Below are 22,454 nucleotides of genomic sequence, written 5' to 3'. Positions count from 1 at the left end.
AGGGCCCAGAGCAGCTGGCCTTGTCTCTTGCTGGTAACAAAGTTTTATTTCATTGAAAACAATAAATAATCTATAAATAGAATAGGGTAGGAGGAGGAAAGTGAGGTGAGATTGAACAAGGTGGAAAGCATTGGATTCTGGGCTGGGCAGTGGACAGGCAGAGGGAACCTTCACCTCCCTGCATTTCATTCGGGTGGGAGGGGGCTCCTTCCACCCTCTCTGTAGCTTCTCTGATTCCCCCGCCCAGAGTAGATGGGGGCTGTGAGAGGCTTGCCAACCTTGGGGCAGAAGTTCAGACTGCCCCATACAAGGCAAACACAAAGCATCAGGATCAATAAATAATACCACCTGCCAACCTGGGGGGCCTGCACTAGCGGGAGTGAGGCCCAGGAAACCATCACGGGCTCCTGGTTTCAACAACAGCAGGGCCCGAGGGAGGGCGCGGCACCCTCACCCTTGCTGAAACTCTGGAGAGACTGGGTCTGGGGAGCCTCGAGCCTTCTCGGCCAGCAGCTGGTAGAAGGGTTTGGGGGTCTCCCAGTTCTCGTCCTCACTGCTGGAGCTGTCCTGCTTCACGATCCGGTTGTGCTGGCGACTGAACCTGCGTGCCTTGGTGCTGGGGGAGAGGTGGTAGGATGGGTGGGTTTCCTCCGTCCCAGCCCCGGTGCTCTGGGCTCAGTAGTGACCAGGGCCTGGGCTGGGGATGGCCAGGGCTTTATTCGGCTCCACCAGGAAAGCACTAGCTCCTTGGAGACCTGTTAAGATCTGTGCATGCACTTGTTTTTCCAGAGGGGGGTGCAACTGAAGACTGGGCAGGTGGCAGCAATTTGAAGTTGGTAGAGAAGAGGGGTTTCGGGAGGGATGGGGCGTCTAGACGGGGAGAGGAGGAGGCCAAGCGACAGGGAGTTAAGACTCAGTTTCCTGCTCTGAGAAACTCCCTGAAGCAGAGAGCACAAAGGGAGTTTAGGGCCAAGGGGGTCCAAATCGAGAATTCAGCTATTTGCCCCTCTAAGTTCCAGGCAGGCGTAGAGCACCCCTCTGCTTCTGTCCCCCAGCTCTTCCATAAACTTTGGAGACACCCAGATCTCCCACCTGAGGAGACTCCCACCCTGTTTCCAACATCACGAAGCTCAAGGCTCTGATGATTTTCAGGGGAGCAGGGAGGGCCCTAGCGTCCACCACCCATGCCTCTGGGCAGGGGCTTCTCACCAGTATGGTTTTCGCTCCTGCAGGGTCATTACCCGCCAGAGTTGGGCCAGCTCCTTGGTGGCGGCCGTGGATGCGGTCCCAGGGCAGGCTCTGTGGCAGGAGCGGGGAGGAGGTGAGGAGGTGCCTGCACTCCTGCCTGGCTTGGGCAAGGGGCAACCACACAAGGGGCCCTGGCCCTCCCAGAGCCTTGACTTTCCTATCTGAGAACTCAGATCTTCCCATGTTGCCCGAAAGGCTTCCCTTTTCGTGCCCTCTGGAATGGAGGTGACAGAGGAGGGAGCTGGACTAAAGGGTGGCTGGAGAGGGGCCACCTGGTGTCCCAGGGTCTGCATCTGCAGCTCAGGAGCACCAGCTCTTCCCCACTGAGGCGTGAGGGGCCTCCCCCACCCCTACCCCCGGCTGCAGGCTGGCAATGATTGTTCAGGGTTGGGCGCTTAACAGATCCCATCAAGTTCAGCTCCAAGAACTTCTGCTTGAAACCTTAGAAATGAGGAGCTGTCTTCCCACAGGGTTGCTGGGGTGGGAGACAGGACATGAGCCTGAAGCTCCTAGGTAGGGGTGAGCCCGCTCCCAACCCGGCCCAGCAGGGAGGAACGCGGAGTCCAGAAGGGGGTGAAGATCCAAGAGCATCATGGGAGTCCCAGGACCAGCCATGGCTGAAGGTGGAGCCTCTTTTTTCAGATTATAGTAATTAATTAATTATATTAATCAGTTATATCGATTATATAAGTTAATATTAGCCAATTAATTTCCTTTTTTTCATAAGTCTGAGGCGAGTTTCACTGCCTATAACGCACGGAGCCAGGGGAGGCGGGGGCGAGTGTGTCAGCAGCAGAGGGCGGCCTAGCCCTGGGAGTGGATGGACAGTGAGGCAGGACCCCTGTCAGGGTCGAAGAGGACGCCCACCCACCGGATGTACTGCTTCCGGTTCATCCTGCAGAACATGATGAAGCCGTTGACACACTTCTTCTTCATCTGGGGGGTGCCAGGGGCTTTCTTGCTCTCCTTGGACTTGGAGGGACGCCGGCTGGCCCGGCCCTTCCTGGCCTTCCTCCCGGCCATGGGCAGAGGCGAGACCCGCCGGGTAGGGGTCCACGTGTAGTCCCCATCTTCGCTGGAGGACTGCAGGCCCTCGAAGTCAGCCTGAGTGTCCTGGCGGGGGCACAGAGAGGTGAGGGGGCGTAGGTGAGGGCGGGCAGGAGGCCTGGACTGATCCGGCCGATGGCTGTCCGTCTCCCTCACCTCCTGCTGCCTCCACACCGAGTCTGTGTCCATGTCCTCCGAGCCGGGGCTGGACGGCACCTTGCTGTTTTCACTCAGCGAGAGGTAGCAGTGGTCCAGCGAGACCGAGGACTGACCCAGGTCGTGGGAGTCAGGGGGGTCTTTGGGGACCTCAGGGGGCATGTCCTGGGGTATGAAGGAGAAAGATGGGAGGAGAGGGACAGAGGGGGCCAGTGGTGTCTCTTCATGGCCCCCACTCGCGGCTTTCCTGGGATATCACACGAGCATCGGAAACAGCTCAGGTTCAAAACAGCCTCATCCAGACACCGCCTCAGAAGTTCAAGCAAAGGTTCCCCAGTTCCCACAGCGGGTCCGGGAAGAGGTGGACTGGGGGCTTCTGCCTCCTATTCCGGGGCACTCCCTCTCAATTCCCCTGTGAGGGAGCTGGCACAACCTAGGCAAGTTTTAACTCCTCTGAGCGTCAGTTTCATCCATGATGGTGTCATCACGCATCCCCTGCCAGGCCAGGCCAGTGTTTACAAGAGCTCCACTAAGGCTGTCTATCTTTGTTTCTACTGTGAAATCAGCTACTCGTTAAAGCAGGGGCCACCTTCCCACACACGGAGGGAGAACCTTTTGGGGACCAGAGCCAGGCTGCGCCTCTTGGCAGTCAGAGGTTGAGCTGCTGGAGCAGACGGTGCTGCGGAAGTCAGCTCTGGGGCCTGGGAGGGAGGGTCTTTTGCACCAAGGATCCCAGGGGTCACCTGCTGTTTTCACTTTCCTCCCTGGTTAAATGGGGTCACAAGAGAGTCTGCCTCATAGAACAGTCCTCAGATTATGTGGGGTCTTTTCTGGGCACCTGGCAGCTTTTAGCTTTTATTCTTTACAGGTGGTTCATTCCAAGAGCCCAGCACAGAGCAGGGCTCCTGGTGGCCAGCAGATAGGTTAGGGCACAGATGGAAGGGTGAGTCTCTGGAAGGACCAGGAGAAGCATGACGGACAGACAGCTGAGTTGAGGGGTGGGGGTGACAGAAAGGTCGAGAAGACGGATGAATGAATCAGCGGGTGGGAAGGATGGACGGGTGTGTGACAGGTATGTGGGCAGACACCTACCTTCTTCTGTGGTTCCTCGAGGATGCAGGCAGAAGGTGAAGGTGCAGAATCTAACAATATTTCCTCAAAGAGAGCTGTCGGGGACAGAGAGGGAGACCAGAAGGGTGGCTGGGACAGAAACGCCTCTCTCGGGGCACCGGGCTGCTGTCCTGCCATCCCCATAGCTGGAGTGCCCTTCTCTGGCTTTGTGCTTTGGGATCTACTGCCCAAGTCCAAGTCCAGCTCACAGTCCAGCTCCTGTGGGGGACCTCCAGCCTGGGCAGAGTGAGTAGGTCCCTACTATAGGGTCCCAGAGCCTTCCCCACACCAGGCTGGCCTGGAGCAACTCCTCACCAGGCTGTGGGCTCCAGGGATGGGATGGGATTTGTCCTGGGAGGATTCACCCCTGGGTATCCAGTGCTGCCCAGCAAAGGGCTACATACTTGGTGGGCATCACTGCAGGTTTTTTCCTTCTCAGTGAACCAAACCTCAGGTCCAGCCCTGGGTGCTCACCTTGGGTCAGGTATTCATTGCCATCCTCCAAGATCTGTTCAGGCAGCAGTTTCCCTGGGGAGCTGAAGAGGGAGGGGCTGAGCCCTAGGATCTCCTTCAGGGGGTCTGTCTCCATCAGGTTGGTAATCTGGGGAGGCCCCAAGGCCAGTGGGCTCTCTGAAAATGAAATGTCAGGCTTGAGGGTGTGTCAGGCATTGCCCTTTCCCAGAACACAACGGCTGGCTTTGAGGAGATGGTGCCCCACACTGGGGAAAGGTGACTCTGTCAGTTCCTCAGTGTGAGTGCTTAGAAGAGGAAATTAAGAGGCGTGGTGCCTGGATTCATGGTGGTGGTGGTGGTGGTTTAGTCACTAAGTCGTGTCTGGCTCTTTGCGACCCCATGGACTGTAGCCCGCCAGGTTCCTCTGTCCATGGGATTTTCCAGGCAAGAATACTGGAACAGGTTGCCCATTTCCTTCTCAAGGGGAATCTTCTAAACACAGGGATCAAACCCACCTCTCCTGCTTGGCAGGCATGTTCTTTCCCACTGAGCCACCAGGGAAGCCCAGGATTATGTTAGGGATGGCATGCTATGCTAAGTTGCTTAAGTCGTGTCCGACTCTGTGCAACCCCACAGACGGAAGCCCACCAGACTCCCCCGTCACTGGGACCCTCCAGGCAAGAACACTGGAGTGGGTTGCCATTTCCTTCTCCAATGCATGAAAGTGAAAAATCAAAGTGAAGTAGCTCAATCGTGTCCGACTCTTAGCAACCCCATGGATTGCAGCCCACCAGGCTCCTCCGTCCATAGGGTTTTGCAGGCAAGAGCACTGGAGTGGGGTGCCTATATATGTGTATGATATTGTGCTAGATCCAACAGACCGATATGAGCTAGCTGGAGCTCTGTGTTAAGAAAGATTCTGAAGCAGTTTCTGGGATCAACAGAAAGTTAGGATTGATTAGCAACATCCGCCATGGCAACCAATGGCTAGGGACAACGAGTAGACATGTGTCCATGTCTAGTGGACATCCATCCCTCTCCCGCTTCCCCGGCCATCCTCAGAAGAAGGTACCAAGAAGGCCCCACACCCGCCTACAAGGGGGAGAGACAGAGCTTCAGTCACCTTGGGGGCTGCCCTCTGCAGTCCAGGCAGGAATCCAAGGGTCAGCATTTGGGGACTCCTTGCCCACCTCCTCGCCAGAATCATAGAACACCAGCTTCTGCCTGCAAGAGGTGGAATTCACAAGGCAGACCTGGAGCCCTGGCTGGAAATACTGTGGCACACAGAGTGAGCCCTTCCCCTCTGGGTGTCTCAGTGTTGCCCACTGTGGAGTAAGATGGGGATGGTTCTGTGCCCACCGCTGGGGGGGTGCTGGGGCAGAAACCTTAGTCAGTTGAGGTGCCTGCCCTTAGGGACCTTCAGGGCTTGAGATGAGAGGCCAGCTGTCATCAGAGCTGATGACACAGGGGGCAGAGTTGTGAGAGGGGTTTGAGGAGGAAGAGAGAAGGCGGGCAGGGCAGGACACAGAACCATGCTGAGCTAGAAGGATAGGTAGAGGATGCGTAGTTTCTTCCAGGTGGACGAGGGGAACAGGCTTCCAGGAAGAGGGAACCAAGGATGAGAAGCCCGGTGGGACACGGGTGGGGCTCCTTCCGAAGCAGTGAATATTTAGTGGTAAGGATAAGATTCATGGGGAGGGGCTGGCAAGATGAGCTGGGGCAAGAGAGGGTCTCAAATGCAAATTAAGATATCTGGGCTCTACTCAATAAGAGGGAGCAGCCTAAAGCCAAAACGCAACATGATCAAGGACTCTTAAAAAAGCCACACAGGTGACTGGTGTTGACAGGCTAGAAGGGTAGGACAGGAGGCCAGGGAGGGGCTGTGGCCCTGGTCAGCACACAGGAAGCAGGGCTTTCCCTTGGGCTCCCAGTGCCTGGTGCAAAGCTAGGCCCTCAGAGGTGGTCACCCCGGATACCAGCAGAGGGTGGAAATTGACCCCATTTCTCCCCAGGTCTTAACCATTCCCCTGGAACACGTCAGCTCCCCAACTCATATCTCCTGAGCTTCCCTTACCTGGGACCAGGCTGGGTCTTGTTGAGAAAATGGATCATCTCGACCCCTTGCTGGGCCTCAAAAGCAGGATAAGACCCCGAATCCTGAGTATCATATTTGACACAGCAGCCTACGGGGGCAAGTTGGGATGGTCACTCCTGTGACGGGGCCAGATGCCAGGGCTCACAGGGACACGGAGAGGTGCCGGGGTCTCCCACAGCCTTCTGCCTCCTCCCAGTCCAGCCAAAACCTCAGGCTGGGGGCGGGGACTCCGAATTAGCTTTGAAAGTGAAGGTGTTAGTAGCTCAGTTGTGTCCAACTCTTTGTGACCCTATGGACTGTAGCCTGCAAGGCTTCTCTGTCTGGAATTCTCCAGGCAGGAATACTGAAGTGGGTTGCCATTCCCTCCTCCAGAGGATCTTCCCAATCCAGGGATCAAACTCTCCTGCATTGCAGGTAGATTCTTTACCATCTGAGCCACAGGGTACCCTGAATCACCCCCAGGTTTCTGGAATCCTACATCTCTATTAGAAGCTCTAAAGAAGATAAAATATTTAAGTGCAATAATGATGATGGAGATGATGGTAGCAAACAAGTGTATAGTACTTACCATGCCAGCAGTTTTAATCATTTTACATACTACTCAGCACCCCTTGGCCAAAGGATATGGTTATTATAATACCCATTTGAAAGTGAAAGTGAAGTCGCTCAGTCGTGTCCGACTCTTTGCGACCCCATGGACTGTAGCCTACCAGACTCCTCCGTCCATGGGATTTTCCAGGCAAGAATACTGGAGTGGGTTGCCATTTCCTTCTCCAGGGGATCTTCCCCACCCAGGGATTGAAACCGGGTCTCCTACATTGTAGGCAGACGCTTTACTGTCTGAGCCACCAGGGAAGTCCAATACCCATTTACAGTTCAGTAAATGGACGCACTGAGCTCTAAAGAAACTTGTCCAAGGTCACAAGATTAGCAGGCGATCTGGAACACCCACCACTCATGGGTGACCCCAGGAAGTGAGTGTATGGGATCACCGGACAGTCACTAGCACCATGCCCGTGGCCTGGCCCAGAGGATAGGGTCTGGGAGGAAGGGCTGAATGGGCAGAGGAAGAGGATGACCCCGAGGCCTTGCCTTCCAGTCGTGCCTGTGTCTGCTAGGGGTGTCACACCTTTGAAGCTGGCTCACAGGAGCATTTGTCTGGCTGCTTCAAGGGAAGGGAGGCTCAGGAGGAGGCCCGGCTCTTGCCCCCAGTTCTGTGAACTGCAGCCCTCACGTGAGGGCTGCACTGAACCTGTCCCTGGCCTTACACCCACAGCCGAGACTGAAGGGAAGAGGAAACTGGGAACAAGGCCAAGAGACGGCACCTCTCTTGTCCATGGTCCAATCCCCAGCTCCTAGGACTGTGTCCAGGACGCTGGGAGGTGCCTGATCAGTGGTGTGTAAATGACTGGCTAAGTCAGTGGAGAGGAAAGAGACCAACTTGAGATGTCACAGTGTTCTCAGCCACATCCAGCAATGTCAGCTGGCGTCTTCCTCCCTTCCTGTCACCTTGAAATGAGGATGCCTCAGCCCTGGGGAGACTGCAGGAGTCCCAGCATCTTGGAGGGGTGGTGGTCCCCACCACATTTCCTCCTTTCTGGTCTGGAGATGGGGTCTCCAGCTTCTCAGGCTTCTCCAGGGCCAGACAGCGACGAGGGTTCTGGGCCCGGGTCTGGCGTTCTGGGAGAGGAGAGAGATGGCATCAGACAGGGCCGGGGGGACTGTCTCCAGAAGGTGGTTGGGGTTGGGGTGGAGACACTCTGCTCTGGTCCCAGTGACCTGCTTCAAAGCTTTGCCTGGCCGGGTCACTCAGTCCTTCTCAGGTAAGCCCAGATCCTCAATTAAAGACCATCTAGTCGGATAGCCCCTTCCTCTGCCCACATGTTAGAATCACTTTGAGAACTCTGAAAAATACTGATGCCCAAGTTCCACCCAGATCACTGAAGCCCAGCGTTCTGGGTGTGAGGCACAGGCAGGGAAAGCATCTCAGTGATTCAGATGTGCAGCCAGGGCTGGAAATCATTGATTAGGTCCAACTCCCCGCTCCAACTTTTTTTTAAAGCTAGGTCATGTGGCATGCAGGATCTTAGTTCCTCAACCAGGGATTGAACCAGTGCCCTCTGAATTGAAAGCGGAATCTTAACCTCTGGAACACCAGGGAAGTCCCAAACTCCGTTTTTAAAGACATGGAAAATGGAGCTCAAAACGGGGAAGAGACAGGTAGTGAGTCAGTAGCATGGCTGAGGTGGGACTTGGGACCCTCGCCTCCCACACAGGGGTCCTTCCATCACCCATGCGCCCTGCTGCCCTGGCCTAGGGATGGATGACAGGACAGAGGGATGATCAATGCTGACAGCAGATTCCATTCGCTGGGCACTGGCCACACGCCCCGCCACTTAAGCACTGCTGAGAGGTGTGCACATGGGCTCCTAATCCTGAGGCCCACCCTGTGGCAGGCACTCCAATATCCAGACCAGGAAACGGAGGCTCAGAGGATGAGAGTGACCCTCCCACCCCGACTCCAGGCCTCAGCGCTAGGAAGAGGAGGGCACCAGGAGTTGAACTGAGGCACGTCTGAATCTAGAGCCTGGTCCAGGCTCAGGACTGCTGACTCGGCCTCCCTGGAGTGGCGACGACCCTGGGGAAGGAGCCCCATTCCTGTGGGACTCCTGCTACCTGTTCTACTGCAGACTTGTACCTGATGCTCGGGTAGGCTTTTTCTTCCGAGGTTTCCGGCATGCTCCCCAAAGACGGGACTTCTGAGAGTGTGGGGAGCTGGATGGGGTGGAGAGTCTCTGCTTTGCAGGACCTGCGGCAGGGTTCCAACCCAGCCCTGCAGAGGATGGAGAAGGAGGCAGGTCAGACAGCCTCACCTTCGTTCAGCCTGAGTCCTGCCTCTGGACAATGCTTCCCACTGGATAGGGGGAGGGAGGCTGCTGCAGTCTCCAGACAGACTTTGTGAAAGTGGAAACTGAGGTCCCGGGAGGAGATGGGACTTGTCTGAGGTTCCACAGCCAGGTGGCAGAAGTACAGGTGAAAACTCAGGTATCTGCAGGTCCATTCTGGGCCTCGGCCCAGACAGAAGACTGACTCAGTGCTTCCCAAATGCTTACCCATCTTCCCCTCCCAAACCAACTCCTCTTCCTACCTCCTCAAGATGGTGGGTGGCCCGCGGCCTCTCCCCCAGGCCTCGCAATTCTTCCTCGTGAACATCTCCCAAATTGACCCTCTTCAGCCCACACTCTCAGCCATGGTGCTGCATTTGCTTGCGGTCTCCTTCCCCTCCTAGAAGTGTCTCCGCTGGTCTCCCTGACTCGTTTCTTACTTAACGACCCCCACACTAGATGTCAGGGACCTCTTCCTAAACAGCCACTCTGACGGTGGTTTTCCTCTGGCTTACAGTCCTTCAGTCGTTTTCATCCTCTCTATCTCCCTCCCGAGCCAGGCTCTCGAGGCCCTTCAGAATCTCACCTCTGCCTCACCTTCTACCCTTCTTGCCAGGGTATTTCTCATACCAGTAACAACACCACCCAGCACATACAATGTGGGACGACTGGCATGTTCCAGGCACTGTGTGACAACACTCCTTGCATGTATTAACTCATTAAATTCTCACAACAAACATTAAGGAAGTACTCGTACTGGTCCATTTTGCAGATGAGGGAACTGAGGCACAGAGCAGTTTAGGTCATGAGACACATATGTCTGAGTCTGGACCTGGCTCTGGAGTCTGTGCACATCATCTGGGTGCTGCACGGCCCCTCCAGTCACACCCGATGGCTCACCTGTCCCCAGACTTTCCATTTGTGTCTTCTTGTGCCTGTGGGCTCCTGCTCACATTGTTTCTTGTTTGCCTGGCATGGTGCCCCCCTGTCCTTGAAGGCCCGCTTTAAAGGCCCTCCCTCCACAGGCTTCCCAAGACACACTCCTCTGGGGTCACAGCATCTTGGACTCACTCCAGGATGTGAGATCCGGGGAGGATGGGAACCATTTAGGTCACTTCAGTGTCCCCTACAGCCTGGATATAGCAGCCACTGGGAACGTCGGCTGAGCTTACTTACCCCTGAGCCCGCCATGCCCATGGTTGGTGTGGAGTTGGAGCAAGGCCTTGGTCACATTGATGCTGCTCTGTAGGTAGTGAATGTACTGCAGGACATGCAAGAGAACCTCCTTCTGCTCCCAAAAGAAAGACGGGGTTGAGCAGGCACTCAAGATCACGTGAGGCTGCTGGGGACCAGGGACAGTCAGGCTCCAGGACCCCTGGGGCCCCATCCCAGCAGTCCACCCACCATGGGCAGAGAGGTTCCTGTTGTGCCCTTCAGTCCTCACTGTGGCCCAGGGAGCCAACGGTTACAGCTCTGAAGACAGGCCCAGAGCGCTGAAGGGATCGCTGGGTTACAGAGAAGGCGTGGCCGAGCTGGGGTGTGAAGCCAGGCCTGCCTGCCTCCCAGTGTGGTTTTGGGGGCACACGCTGCTGGGCTTCCTGCCCCTGGCCCTTAGGCATGTGCACAGTCCCCCTCTCCTCCCTGGCTTCTTTCTTTGAGCCTCGGCACAGCGTTCCCCGCCTTCCAGAAGCTTTCCTGACCTCCTGACCCCACACCTAGGCTGTTCAGATGTCCCTCCTCAGCACTCCTGTGACACCCTGGGCCTGTTTCCACCAAGGCACTTGCCACACTGTTTTATAATTATCCATTGATGTGTCATTCTCTCCCATTGACCTTGAACCCGTTGAGAGTAAGAGAATGTAGCTGATGGATTTCTGGATCCTGAGCACACAGAACGGAGAAGTGATGGAGCCAGTTACCACTGAAGGAATGACTCTTTCCCCATAGCACCAGCAGGCATCCCCCATCCAGCCACTAAGTCGAGGCTGAGTTGACACTGGAGATACTAAGCTAAAAAAGATACCAACCAGTAAGCCACAAGGAGGGTGAACTACACAAACTTTTTTTTTGCCTTCACAGAACTTACAATATAGGGAGGGCAGCAGACCTTAATAAACTCATAATTCACATAAAATTATTGACTGTGTGGTAAGCATTAGGAATAAAAGAGCATGATGCAATTAGGCTTGGGTGTCCAAAAAGGCCTCTCTCAAGTGGCAGCATTGAAACTGAATAGTGGGGAATTCCCTGGCGGTCCAGTGGTTAAAACTCGGTGCTTCCAGGGCAGGGGGCTCACGTTCAATCCCTGGTTGGGGAACTAAGATTCTGTAGGTCGTGCAGTGTGGCCAAAAAATTAAAAATATTGAAATTTAAAAAAAAATAAACTGAAGAGTGTAAGGAGTTAGCCTGGTAAGGAGGTGAGGAAAGAATACCTATAACTTTTTTTTTGGATTGAAATAGATCCCTAGAATAACAACAAAACTGTCAGCAGGAATCTTCCAAACCCCACATCAGGAAACATGGTCTCGGGAGTGGGGGATAAATTGAGAGACTGGGATTGACATATACACACTGCTATATATAAAATAGATAACTAACAAGGGAACTTGGCACCAGGAACTCTGCTTAATACTCTGTAATGACCTATACGGGAAAAGAACCTAAAAAAGAGTGGATATATGTATATGTATGACTGATTCACTTTGCTATACAGCAGAAACCAACATAACACTGTAAATCAACTATACTCCAATAAAAATTAATTTAAAAAGAGGAAGCATGGTCTCAAGAGCGACATACGTGAAACTTTTCCATAAAATGTAATACGGATAGTCACTAAATATGTTTAATCTGATCCATGGGAAAAAAAATAGTCACTCAGTAGTGTCTGACTCTTTTCAAGTCCGTGGACTGTAGCCCACCAGGCTCCTTTGCCCATGGAATTCTCCAGGCAAGAATATTGGAGTGGGGAGCCATTTCGTTCTCTAGGGAATCTTCCTGACCAAGGGATTGAACACAGATCTCTTGCACTGCAGGTGGATTCTTTACCGTCTGAGCCACCAGGGAACCTGATACACAGAGGGAGCTATAATTTACTTAAGGATTAATGGCTATTGATGCCCAGGTGGCTCAGTGGGTAAAGAATCAGCAGGTAAAGAATCCACCTGCCAATGCGGGTTCAATCCCTGGATCAGGAAGATTCCCTGGAGAAGGAAATGGCAACCCACTCCAGTATTCTTGCCTGAGGGAAATCCCAGGGACAGAGGAGCTTGGCAGGCTATAGTCCATGGGCTCGAAAAGAGTCAGACACTGCTTAGCAACCAAGCACGCACACCACACAATGTGTGGCCACACCGCACACAGCCCAAAGACTATTAGCTTAGGTCCTGGCTCCAACCTGCCACTTACTGGCTGTGCACTGGGAGCAGGTCATTTTACCTCCTTAGAGCCTCAGTTTTTTCATCTGTGCAATGGGCACAAGGGTATTCATTCAGGCTCAGAGGAGTATCATTAGGATGAAATAAATTTGAGTGTGTGAAATTGCCCAGCATACAGCCTGATACATTCGTTGACCAATAAATGCTTAGTTGATGACTGAGACTGAGGACTGACTGGGATGAAGGTCATATGTAAAGCAGGAGGCCCAGGACTTAATTTAAGAGAGGAAGGTCCGTCTAGTCAAGGCTATGGTTTTTCCTGTGGTCATGTATGGATGTGAGAGTTGGACTGTGAAGAAGGCTGAGCGCCGAAGAATTGATGCTTTTGAACTGTGGTGTTGGAGAAGACTCTTGAGAGTCCCTTGGACTGCAAGGAGATCCAACCAGTTTATTCTGAAGGAGATCAGCCCTGGGATTTCTTTGGAAGGAATGATGCTAAAGCTGAAACTCCAGTACTTTGGCCACCTCATGCGAAAGATGCTGGGAGGGATTGGGGGCAGGAGGAGAAGGGGACAACAGAGGATGAGATGGCTGGATGGCATCACTGACTCGATGGCCGTTGAGTCTGAGTGAACTCCGGGAGTTGGTGATGGACAGGGAGGCCTGGCGTGCTGCGATTCATGGGGTCGCAGAGAGTCGGACACAACTGAGCAACTGAACTGAACTGAACTGAACTGAAAACGGGAAAGGAGTGGGATCCTTAAGACAGCTGAGGGAACTCCCTGGTGGTCCCGTGGTTAGGACTTTGTGCTTTCACTGCTGAGGGCCCAGATTCAGTCCCTAGATAGGGAACTAAGATCTGGAAAGCTGCACTGCAGCCACGAAAAGAGAGGGGACAGTGGACTGAGACCTGGAGAGGATTCTACCATGGGGATGTGGTCCTCTGCTCGTGATGAAATGCTGCTGCCTGTGCCCTGACTTGACTGTCATTCCTCCAGTGCATGGATTTTCTCAGCCATCTCCACCCTCCCTGCCAAGAACTATAAGAGCCCATGCACACCAAATTCTCCAGTGGGCAAGAGGGCAAAATTTCTCAGCTAATTTTGAGCACTGTGGTGGTCTGTATAGTGCCTCCCCCAAAGGTGTCCATGGCCTGGTCCCCGGAACATGTGCATGTGTTGCCTTATATGACAAAGGGGCCTTTGCAGATGTGATTAAGGATCTTGAGATAGGGAGATGATTCTTGATTCTGGCTTATCTGAGTGTGCCCAATGCAATCACAAGCATCCTTATAAGCGGGAGGCAGGAGGGCCAAAGGCAGAGAGAGCAAACTGCTGACCAAAGCAGAGATAGAGGTGAGACCAGAAGCTGTTATGCTTCTAGCTTTGAAAAGGCCATGAACCAAAAACCATACGTTGCCTCTAGAAACTGACAAGGCTTCCCCAGTGTCTCAGGGGTAAAGAACTTGCCTGCAATGCAAGAGACTCAGGAGACTTGGGTTCGATCCCTGGGTCAGGAAGATCCCCTGGAGGAGGGCATGGCAACCCACTCCAATATTCTTGCCTGGAGAATCCCATGGACAGAGGAGCCTGGCGGGTTACAGTCCATGGGGTTGTAAAGAGTCAGACACGACTGAAGTGACTGAGCTCGCACATGTGCAGAAATTGGCAAAGGGGGAGGAAACAGATGCTCTCCTGGAACCTCTGAGAAGAACCAAATTCGGAAATCATCCCAGTGAAGTCACAAAAGAAGGCTGTCAGAAAGGGAACTGACATTTATTCAGGCCCTGTAACGGCTATCGGGTCTTTTTGGTCTCACAATATCTCTGAGTTGGAGTAGTTATTTTTCCTTGATTTATAGCCAAGAAATCTGAGGCTTGAAAGGCTGATAATCTGAGTGAGCTGCCCAGAGTTCTGCAGGTGTGGAGCTGGAGGGCTCAGATCCAGACTGTCTTGACTCCCAGGGAGATGACCTTGACCTGGTGCCTTGCCTATTTTTTTCCTCTGTCAATTCCTCCTGCCTTCTTTTTTTTCTTTTGTCACCATGCCACATGGCATGTGGGATCTTCCCTAACCAGGGATCAACCTGTGCCCCCTGCATTGGGAATTCAGATTCTCAACCACTGGATCACCAGAGAGGTCCCTCCCCCTGCCTCCTTTGCAGGAAAGAGTTCCTCAGACTTCTGGTCATGGGATCACAGACTCCCAGAAATTCCCACTCAGAGCAGGACTCTTGCCATCTCAGTGCTGTCACTGGGTTTGTGTGTCTGTCTAGATTTCCCAGGACAAGGGAGGTCAGCCCAATTGCTGAAATGTTCAGATCTGCCTCCCAAATTCACCTCCTCTCCTTCAGCCCCTTTACCTTGGTGAGCTTCTTGGTACCAGTCTTCAGGGTCACTGGCAGCATCAATGCCAGCTCTTGCAGTTTGCTGGTGTGGTTTTTCCTCTGCTTCCTGTTTTGGGACAAGAGCCAGTTTTGGTTAGGACATCCCAAATGGAATTTGGTATCTGACACCACCCCCCAATCCACCTGTTTCAGTGTTCCCCATCTCAGAGAAGCTTAGTTCCCTGACCAGGGATTGAACCCATGCCTCTTGCAGTGGAAGCATAGAGTCTTAGCCAGTGGACCCCCAGGGAACTCCCAGTCACCAAATTTTGCCCATTCCTCCTCCAATCCCCTCTCTCCATCCCCTCACCTCTACTCTAGTCCGTGTGTTGACATCCTCATAGTTCTCCCAGCCTCCCATCTGGCCTCCTCCAAACCATACTCTCTCTGAGAGTCAGGGTGATCATCCTTTCTTTTTTTTAATATTTATTTTTCAACACCGGGTCTTCGTGGCAGCACGTGGGATCTTTAATCTCTCGTTGAGGCACTTGGGATCTAGTTCCCTAACCAAGGATGGAACCTGGGCCCCTGGCATTGGGACCACAGAATTTTAGCTACTGGACCACCAGGGAAGTCCCTGGAGTGATCTTTCTGAAACACAAAAATGTCTATGGTTTTCTCATCTGTGCAAAATGAATGAGGATATTCTTTCAAGGCGCAGAGGGTTATCCGTAGGACTGAATACCTTAGTTACCTAAGAAGTACTTCAAACCTCTCAATGCCATTACATTATTAAGAATCAAGTCCTTGATTTTATTAAAAATCAAACCCTTAACATGGCTTATAATGCCCGCCCCTCCCCCCACAGCTTGGCCCACCTGATCATTCTGGTCTCATCTCTTACTTCCTTTCGTTCTCTCCCATCAACAGCCCCCAACTCCACAGGACAGGTGAGGTACCTCTGCTAAGAGGCCCCTGACCCTGAGCTCATGCATTTCTCTGATCCCTGCACTAGGCTGAGAGCTGAGTCGGGGGCACCTAGAACAAGGTCTGGCACATTGCGGGAACTCACTGCCTATTTGCTAAATGAACAGATAAATAAGGGCATGAAAGAAGTTAACTCCTGAGCAGATGCAGAACTTTCAGGATATAATCCCTGAATCCATAATTCATAATATATCCATGTACACACACCTGTACCTCTTTCTCCTGACAGATGGGGACACAAAGATGTTAGCGTCTCTCTCCCAAATTACGCACTTCTGGCACTACTCCTGCTACTTGCTTGGGAAAGCCCGAACACCTCGTCTCCACCAATCCTTATCTCATCTTCCTTCAGGGCCTGGTTCAATTGCCATCCACCCCAGGAAGCCTCCTGTCTTTCTCCCTGACTGAAAGCAGGATCAAGCCAAACATACTCCAATTGATTACATATGTATTTCTGATTCCTACTCAGATCCACAAACTAATACCCCCTTCTTTTATTTTTGGCTGTGCTGTGTGGCATGCAGGATCTTAGTTCCCTGACCAGGGATCAAACCCTTGCCCCTGCATTAGGAGCGAAGAGTCTTAACCACTGGACTGCCAGGGAAGTCCCTCGATACCTCCTCTTTGCCAGGTCCTGTGCTGGACACTGTGGAAAGGGAGAGAAATCGATTCGCTGTCCTCAAGGACATGAGGGACCAGTGTGGGAGGCACTCTTATCTCCCCAACCAAACTCTGAAGTTGAAAGAATCATTCTTACTCATTCATTCAGCAATTGCTTATTGAGCCCTTACTGTGTGCCAGGGAATGTGATTGGTGACAGGGATAAAAATCTATAAAACAATAACTCTTTCTAGAGCCCACAGTACAGCCAGGTATCCATCTATCAAATTGTTCCACAAACAACATAAAATGGCAACTAGAAGCAAAACCAGCTATATAATTTGCTGAGGATAAGAACATTTTCCTCGTGGTCCAGTGGCTAAGACTCCAACCTTCCAATGCAGGGGGCTCCATTTCCATCCCTCGTCAGGGAACCCAGATCCCACATGCCCCAATTAAAAAGATTCTGGGTGCTGCAACAAAGATCAAAGATCCTGCACACTGCAACTAAGACCCGGCGCAGACAAATTATATATAAATATATAAATAATACATATAAACATCTATATTTATATGTTTAATACATATAAATATATATATTTATATATAATACTTATAAATATGTATTTTTTATTTGGAGGGAGAATAAGGGTAACTAGGAATTGCAAAATCTTGGTCTGTCCTGGGCAACAGTCCTGAATAGGTGTGACCCGGGGCTATGCTCACAGAGGCCTCTCGGAATCAGGCACTCCCTCCCAAGGGGGCTTCTTTCCTTGCTGGATGGTTCTGGTTTCAGACAAGTCTTCCTCACAGTCTCTATGATTTTCACTCACTAATCCCAGCTCTGCCCTCTGATTCTGTGGGGAACAGGTCAGTTCCAGCCACACAGGTCTTTTTCTGTTTCTCTCAACTGCCAAGTTTATTTCTGCTTTCAGGGCCTTTCCCATCCCCACCACCTGGAATGTTTCTTTGCCCTGATTTTTCACATGGCTGATTTCTTGCCATTCAGCCTTTAGCTTAAATGTAACAACCCCAGAAAGGCCTTTCCTGACTACCTGATCTAAACAGGCACATTCTTTGTCACATGCTCACATCATTCATCGGCATCCAAACTCTTTCTTTCTCTCTTTTTTCCTTTTTTCTTTCCTTTCCTTCTTTCTCCCTTATAAATATAAACACAAGAGCAGGGATTTTTGTCCCTTTTATTTATTGCTATATCCTGAACTGACTTCTCCATTAGGCACAGGTAAGCACAGTGCCTAAGGCTGGTGATAATTTTAGGGGCTCATGAAGTGTTTTCTTTTGAAATCAGAAGAGAAAAAAATTAATATAATTCAACTTGGATTACATTCATCTTTATACCAATGCTGTCATAAATGACAGCTTTTAATGTGTTTTTAATGAAAGAATGAGCCTAAGAAAGCAAAATTGCCTACGACCCACAAAAGTCATATATGGCTTTGGCTATATTCCTAACTCCTAGAATAATACCTGGCTCTTAGTAGGTGCTCAACAAAAAATTGTGTTGAATTAAAGAATGCTATTCTGTCTTATGACTGCCTTTCAGTCTTTGAAGTGGCAAATCACTCTAATTCTTGGGTTTCCTTTTCCCTGAGCTAATCAGCCTAAACATTCACTATTCCTTTATTTTACAGGAGCTGGAAGGAGCTTTAATTTTTTTTTTCCCCTCCCCCCCTGGAAGGAGCTTTAATCAAGAGCCAGTCCAGGGGACTTCCCTGGTGGTAAAGACTTTAACTTCCAGAGCAGGAGATGCAGGTTCAATCCCTAGTCAGGGAGCTAAGATCCCACATGTCTTGTGGCCAAAAAACCAAACGTAAAACAGAAACAGTATTGTAAAAAATTCAATAAAGACTTTAAGTGATCCACATCAAAAAAATCTTAAAAAAAAAAAGCCAGTCTAAATTTCTCATATCAGCTATGTGAAATCCAAGGCCCTAACTCTAATTTGCTTAACATGTGCAAGAATTTAAGAGCCACCTCAAAATGAGGGAAAGCAAGGGGCAGTCCCAAGAAGCAGTATAACAGTTGGTTATTATAAACTTCAGCTTTTGAAGCAAACAGATCTGGTTGAAATTCCAGCTCTGCCACTTGCTGTGTGATTTTGGACAAGTGCTTTCATCTCTCCAAACCTGTTTATAATTCATTTATAAAATGGAGCTGGCTGGAAAGTGTGATCTTGTCCAGGTGTTTAACACCAAGGGCGTGCTCATGAAAGGTTTGTTCAAGATAGAAGGTAGACAGTCATTTGTTGGAACGATTTAGGTATAAGGGATGTTGGAGAATAGGGTGGAGGTATTGTATTGGATGACTATGGTTGATAAAACTGTCATTTTTGGTTGACCAACATCCAATTCCCGTTTTCTGGTAGTAATTTCCTTTGGGTTACGATCCCTCCCCCACTCTCAGTCCATGTGGTTCACAGAGTTTGAACCCAACCTCCCCTTCCACTCTTGGCTCTGATGTTGTCTGGGTTGGCTCACCATTTGTGAGGGCAAGAGACCTTTCAGTCACTCCAGGTCCACATCCTGCCAACCTGACAAGCCTGGCATAGATTCTCTTTCCAGGATCCATTGACTCTGATTAGCTAAGTCTGGGTTACTACCCAAATCCTGAACCAATTACTTGACTTCTCCCTTCCATTAGGGAGCACTGAAACAAAGTCTAATCAAAAAGTCAAGGGATTGGTTGAGGATTTGGGTAGTAACACAGGCTTCACCAATCAGAGTCAACGGATCCTGGGGAGAAAATCTCTGCCAGACTTGTCAGGCTGGCAGAACATGGACCTGGAGGGGCTTAGGAGCCATCTTGCCCACACAAATGGAGAGCCAACCCAGACAACAGCAGAGCCAAGACAGGCAGATTTCTGGCCATATAATTTAACCCCTCACTTGGAACCAGCCTAGCCTGATGCCCCAGAATTTTTTGTTTAAAGGATCCAATAAATCCCCATTTATGCCTTAGCCAGTTTTAGCTAAGTTTCTGTTAATTGCAATTGAGTCTTTATTAATACAATGACTCCACATCTAAAAAGCGAGGAAAGAGAATGCACTGTTGGTGACCTCTGGAATTCCAGGAAGAATAGGCAAGCAGGAGAGAAATTCTTCATTGTCTTCATGTGCTCCTTCTGAGCACAGTTCCTAAGCAGAGAACCTAAATAGAGCGGATGCTGATTTTTGGAGTTAATAAATGAAGAGACAGGTAGATGAAAAGTCACTGGGGAAGAAAATAAGGGATAAGATGAATTTTGGCTCTCTTCTTTATCCAGATGTTGGAGGAAGGGAGAAATCTGATCCAACCCTAATCTGCTGGGAAAACCTCTCTGTTAGATTCCTGACACTTGGTAGGGGCTTGATGGCAAAATAAATATGTAAATAAAAGAAAGGAAGGAAGGGCATTTTTAAAAAATCAGAATGTCAAAACCTGCAAGGGCTTAGAGAGGATCTTTGCCAACTACTTCAGAGTTCTCTCATCTTGAAATGGCAGTAATATTTGCACCTACTTCCTCCTGGAGTTGTTGTCAGGATTAACGAGTATACAAACAAAAAGCTTAGCAAAAAGTCTGGCAAACTAATAAATGCTCAGTAAACACTATTGTTATTATCATTCTACCAGAGTGGCGAGAGCTGCAAGGGAGGTGGGCCAGGGGGAGCCCTTACCTGTCACTGGGACTCAGGGAGTTGGTTCTGGGCTGTTCAGGAGAACACACATGTTTGCTGGAATCCCACATCTGCAAAGAGGGGAAAAGAAAGAATTATTAGTGACCTCTGGGATTCCAAGAAGAATGCACAGTATGACAGGCAGCCTCATTTCCCTCCATGGTGCTCCTCTGAGCACTCAAGAGATCCCCAAAAAAGTCCTGAGTCCCCATAAACACAGGCCAATAGAACAAATGAAAATGTCCAAAGTCTAAACTGAAGTCCATGAATCTCAAATTGGAAGTTTGGGCTTGTAAATCATGATCCAGACCTAAAACGAAAAGCAGCAGATTTCCAAACTTTGATTCAGAGCTTTAGTCTTAGTAATGAGATGTCAGACTCTGTGGTGGAGAGCGGACCTGAAAACTGTGGCTTAAGATATTTAAACTATGATATTAAGACAGCAACCGTATGATTTTAAACATCCAAAATGAGGATCTAGAGCCTAAAAAGGAGACTTTCCTAAACCTAAAAGCCTTAAACTCTAATACTGAGGTATTCTAGACCCCTAAACTGTCAACTTCTGATCTCCAAATATAAGCCCAATACTAATATTAAGAACACAGACCAGAAACCTTAATACTGAGAACCCAAACCCTAAACAAAGAAACCCGAGCTCCCAAAAGCAAACCTCACCCCCCCCAAATTTACCTCAGATTTGAAAACGAAGACCTCTAGACCCTCAAACTGTCACTTCAGACCCCCAAACTGTGCCCCCAAGCCTAAACTGAGATCTCACATGTGAGTTCTATCTAAAACCCAAACTCTAAAACTGCAGCCCCATACTCAATGTGGGGGACTCCAGGCCTTAACAGTTCTTAAAGTTCTAAACTGGGACTCCAAACCCTAAATCTCACATCTCATACTCTATATTAAGATTCTAGACCTTAAATCTATATTGAGACTTCAATTCTCCAAAATTAGACCTCAGGCCCCCAAATTATACTCTAGGCTTCTAGATTTCCATATTAGTATCTCTGATTCCAACAGGAAAGTTCCAGTGACAAAACCCAAGATTTTCAGATTTCCCCAAACTAGTTCTATCCAGACACAAATCCCAAGACTACAGGTCCTAACCGGTGATCCCCAAGTCCCTAACACTATTCAGAGACTTCATACGTCAAACTTGAGCCTGGTCCCGCAAACCTAGGCCCTGCCTCAAATCCAAACTCCGGCTCTGCTGCCCAGGTCCCGCCTCGCATACAGCCTGGGCACCCAAGGCACACCCGCCCTCCCGCCCCCCGAAACTCCCAGAAACTCCTGGCCACGGCCAGGAAACGCCGTTCCTGAGTGGACCCCAGGCTCCCGTCTGACCGGCAAGCCCCCGAACTATTCCCCTTGGCCTCCAGCATCCGCCTCGAGAGACCCCCCTTCTGGTTTTGCGCCAGCCCCAAACTTGGAAGCCTGATTGGACAGTGTCTCGCGCTGGCCCCCGGAGGCTGTTCGCGTGCCGGAGCCTCACGCCGGCCTCGGCCACCACGTTCCGAGCCCAGGCGTGAGGCGGGCGCAGTCCCTTTTGGCGTGAGGTTCCTGCTTGAGGCCTGAAGAGAAGAGCAAAAGTGAGCGCTTGAGGCCAGGCTACGCCCCCACCAGTTCCTGCCAAGGTGTGCTAGGCGCGAGACTGGAGAGGAAACGGCAGGGTACAAGTGGCCGTGCGCACGCGCGCCTGGGGAAGGTCCCAGTCTTCCAGCACAGAGCGAGCCTGGCTTCGCGCCTCCTGTCAGTCTGCCCGTGCGCGCCAAAAGGCCGACCAATCAGGGCTCGCCCAGTTCCCGCCTTTTCGGAAGGCCCCGCCCCTCCTGGCCACGCCCCTAGTCCGCTTCAGAGGTCCGAGGCCAAAGGAGCCGAGCGAGGAGGCGGGGTCTCCTCAACTGCCAGCTATAAGGAAGCAAGGGAGCTCTGACTGATCTTCCCTCCTGCCCTCTGGTGTCCGGTTTCCAACTTTTCCCTTTAGCACAGGGTTAATGTGGACTGAGCGACTTCACTTTCACTTTTCACTTTCATGCATTGGAGAAGGAAATGGCAACCCGCTCCAGTGTTTTTGCCTGGAGAATTCCAGGGACGGGGGAGCCTGGTGGGCTGCCGTCTATGGGGTCGCACAGAGTCGGACACGACTGAAGCGACTTAGCAGCAGCAGCAATGTGAACTTACTGTGTGCCAAGACCCATGCTAGAAGTTGAGGATTTAGCCACAGCCTTCCTCGTGCAGTCGGGAAGGCTCACAAACTGTGAGAATCTAGTGAGGTAGAGGCTGCGTTAAAGAGTGATAAATTGAGACAAGATTCAAAGAAGAGGGCCGCCGGAATCAGGCCTTAATAGCAGTTCCTCTCATGAAGTTATGTTTCTTAATATAGCAAACTCTGCATTTTAGAAAGTTCGCTCTCACAACCTATGAGGATGGACAGGAAAATACTGCTTAAAGGGAGGCGATCTAGCAACCTAAAGGAAAGTAGAGG

General features: G+C 51.0%; 1 protein-coding gene across 1 annotated transcript; it reads right to left on the bottom strand.

Annotated features, from left to right (window-relative positions):
- Positions 1-31: 31 nt before the first annotated feature.
- Positions 32-21,204, bottom strand: MEIOSIN (meiosis initiator). The gene is given in 14 exon segments (XM_027978505.3): positions 32-616; positions 1,210-1,299; positions 2,120-2,361; positions 2,452-2,616; positions 3,544-3,617; positions 4,036-4,191; positions 5,138-5,238; positions 6,089-6,197; positions 7,551-7,568; positions 7,571-7,789; positions 8,808-8,942; positions 10,171-10,282; positions 14,733-14,823; positions 19,961-21,204. Coding segments are annotated over 14 exon segments (1,749 nt in total). The 5' UTR covers positions 20,032-21,204; the 3' UTR covers positions 32-450.
- Between the last annotated feature and the right edge of the window lie 1,250 nt (positions 21,205-22,454).

The sequence above is a fragment of the Ovis aries genome, chromosome 14 (assembly GCF_016772045.2).
Source record: "Ovis aries strain OAR_USU_Benz2616 breed Rambouillet chromosome 14, ARS-UI_Ramb_v3.0, whole genome shotgun sequence".
Taxonomy (NCBI): Eukaryota; Metazoa; Chordata; class Mammalia; order Artiodactyla; family Bovidae; genus Ovis; species Ovis aries.
Note: the sequence above shows the minus strand (reverse complement) of the source record. Positions and strands in the feature narration are given on the sequence as shown.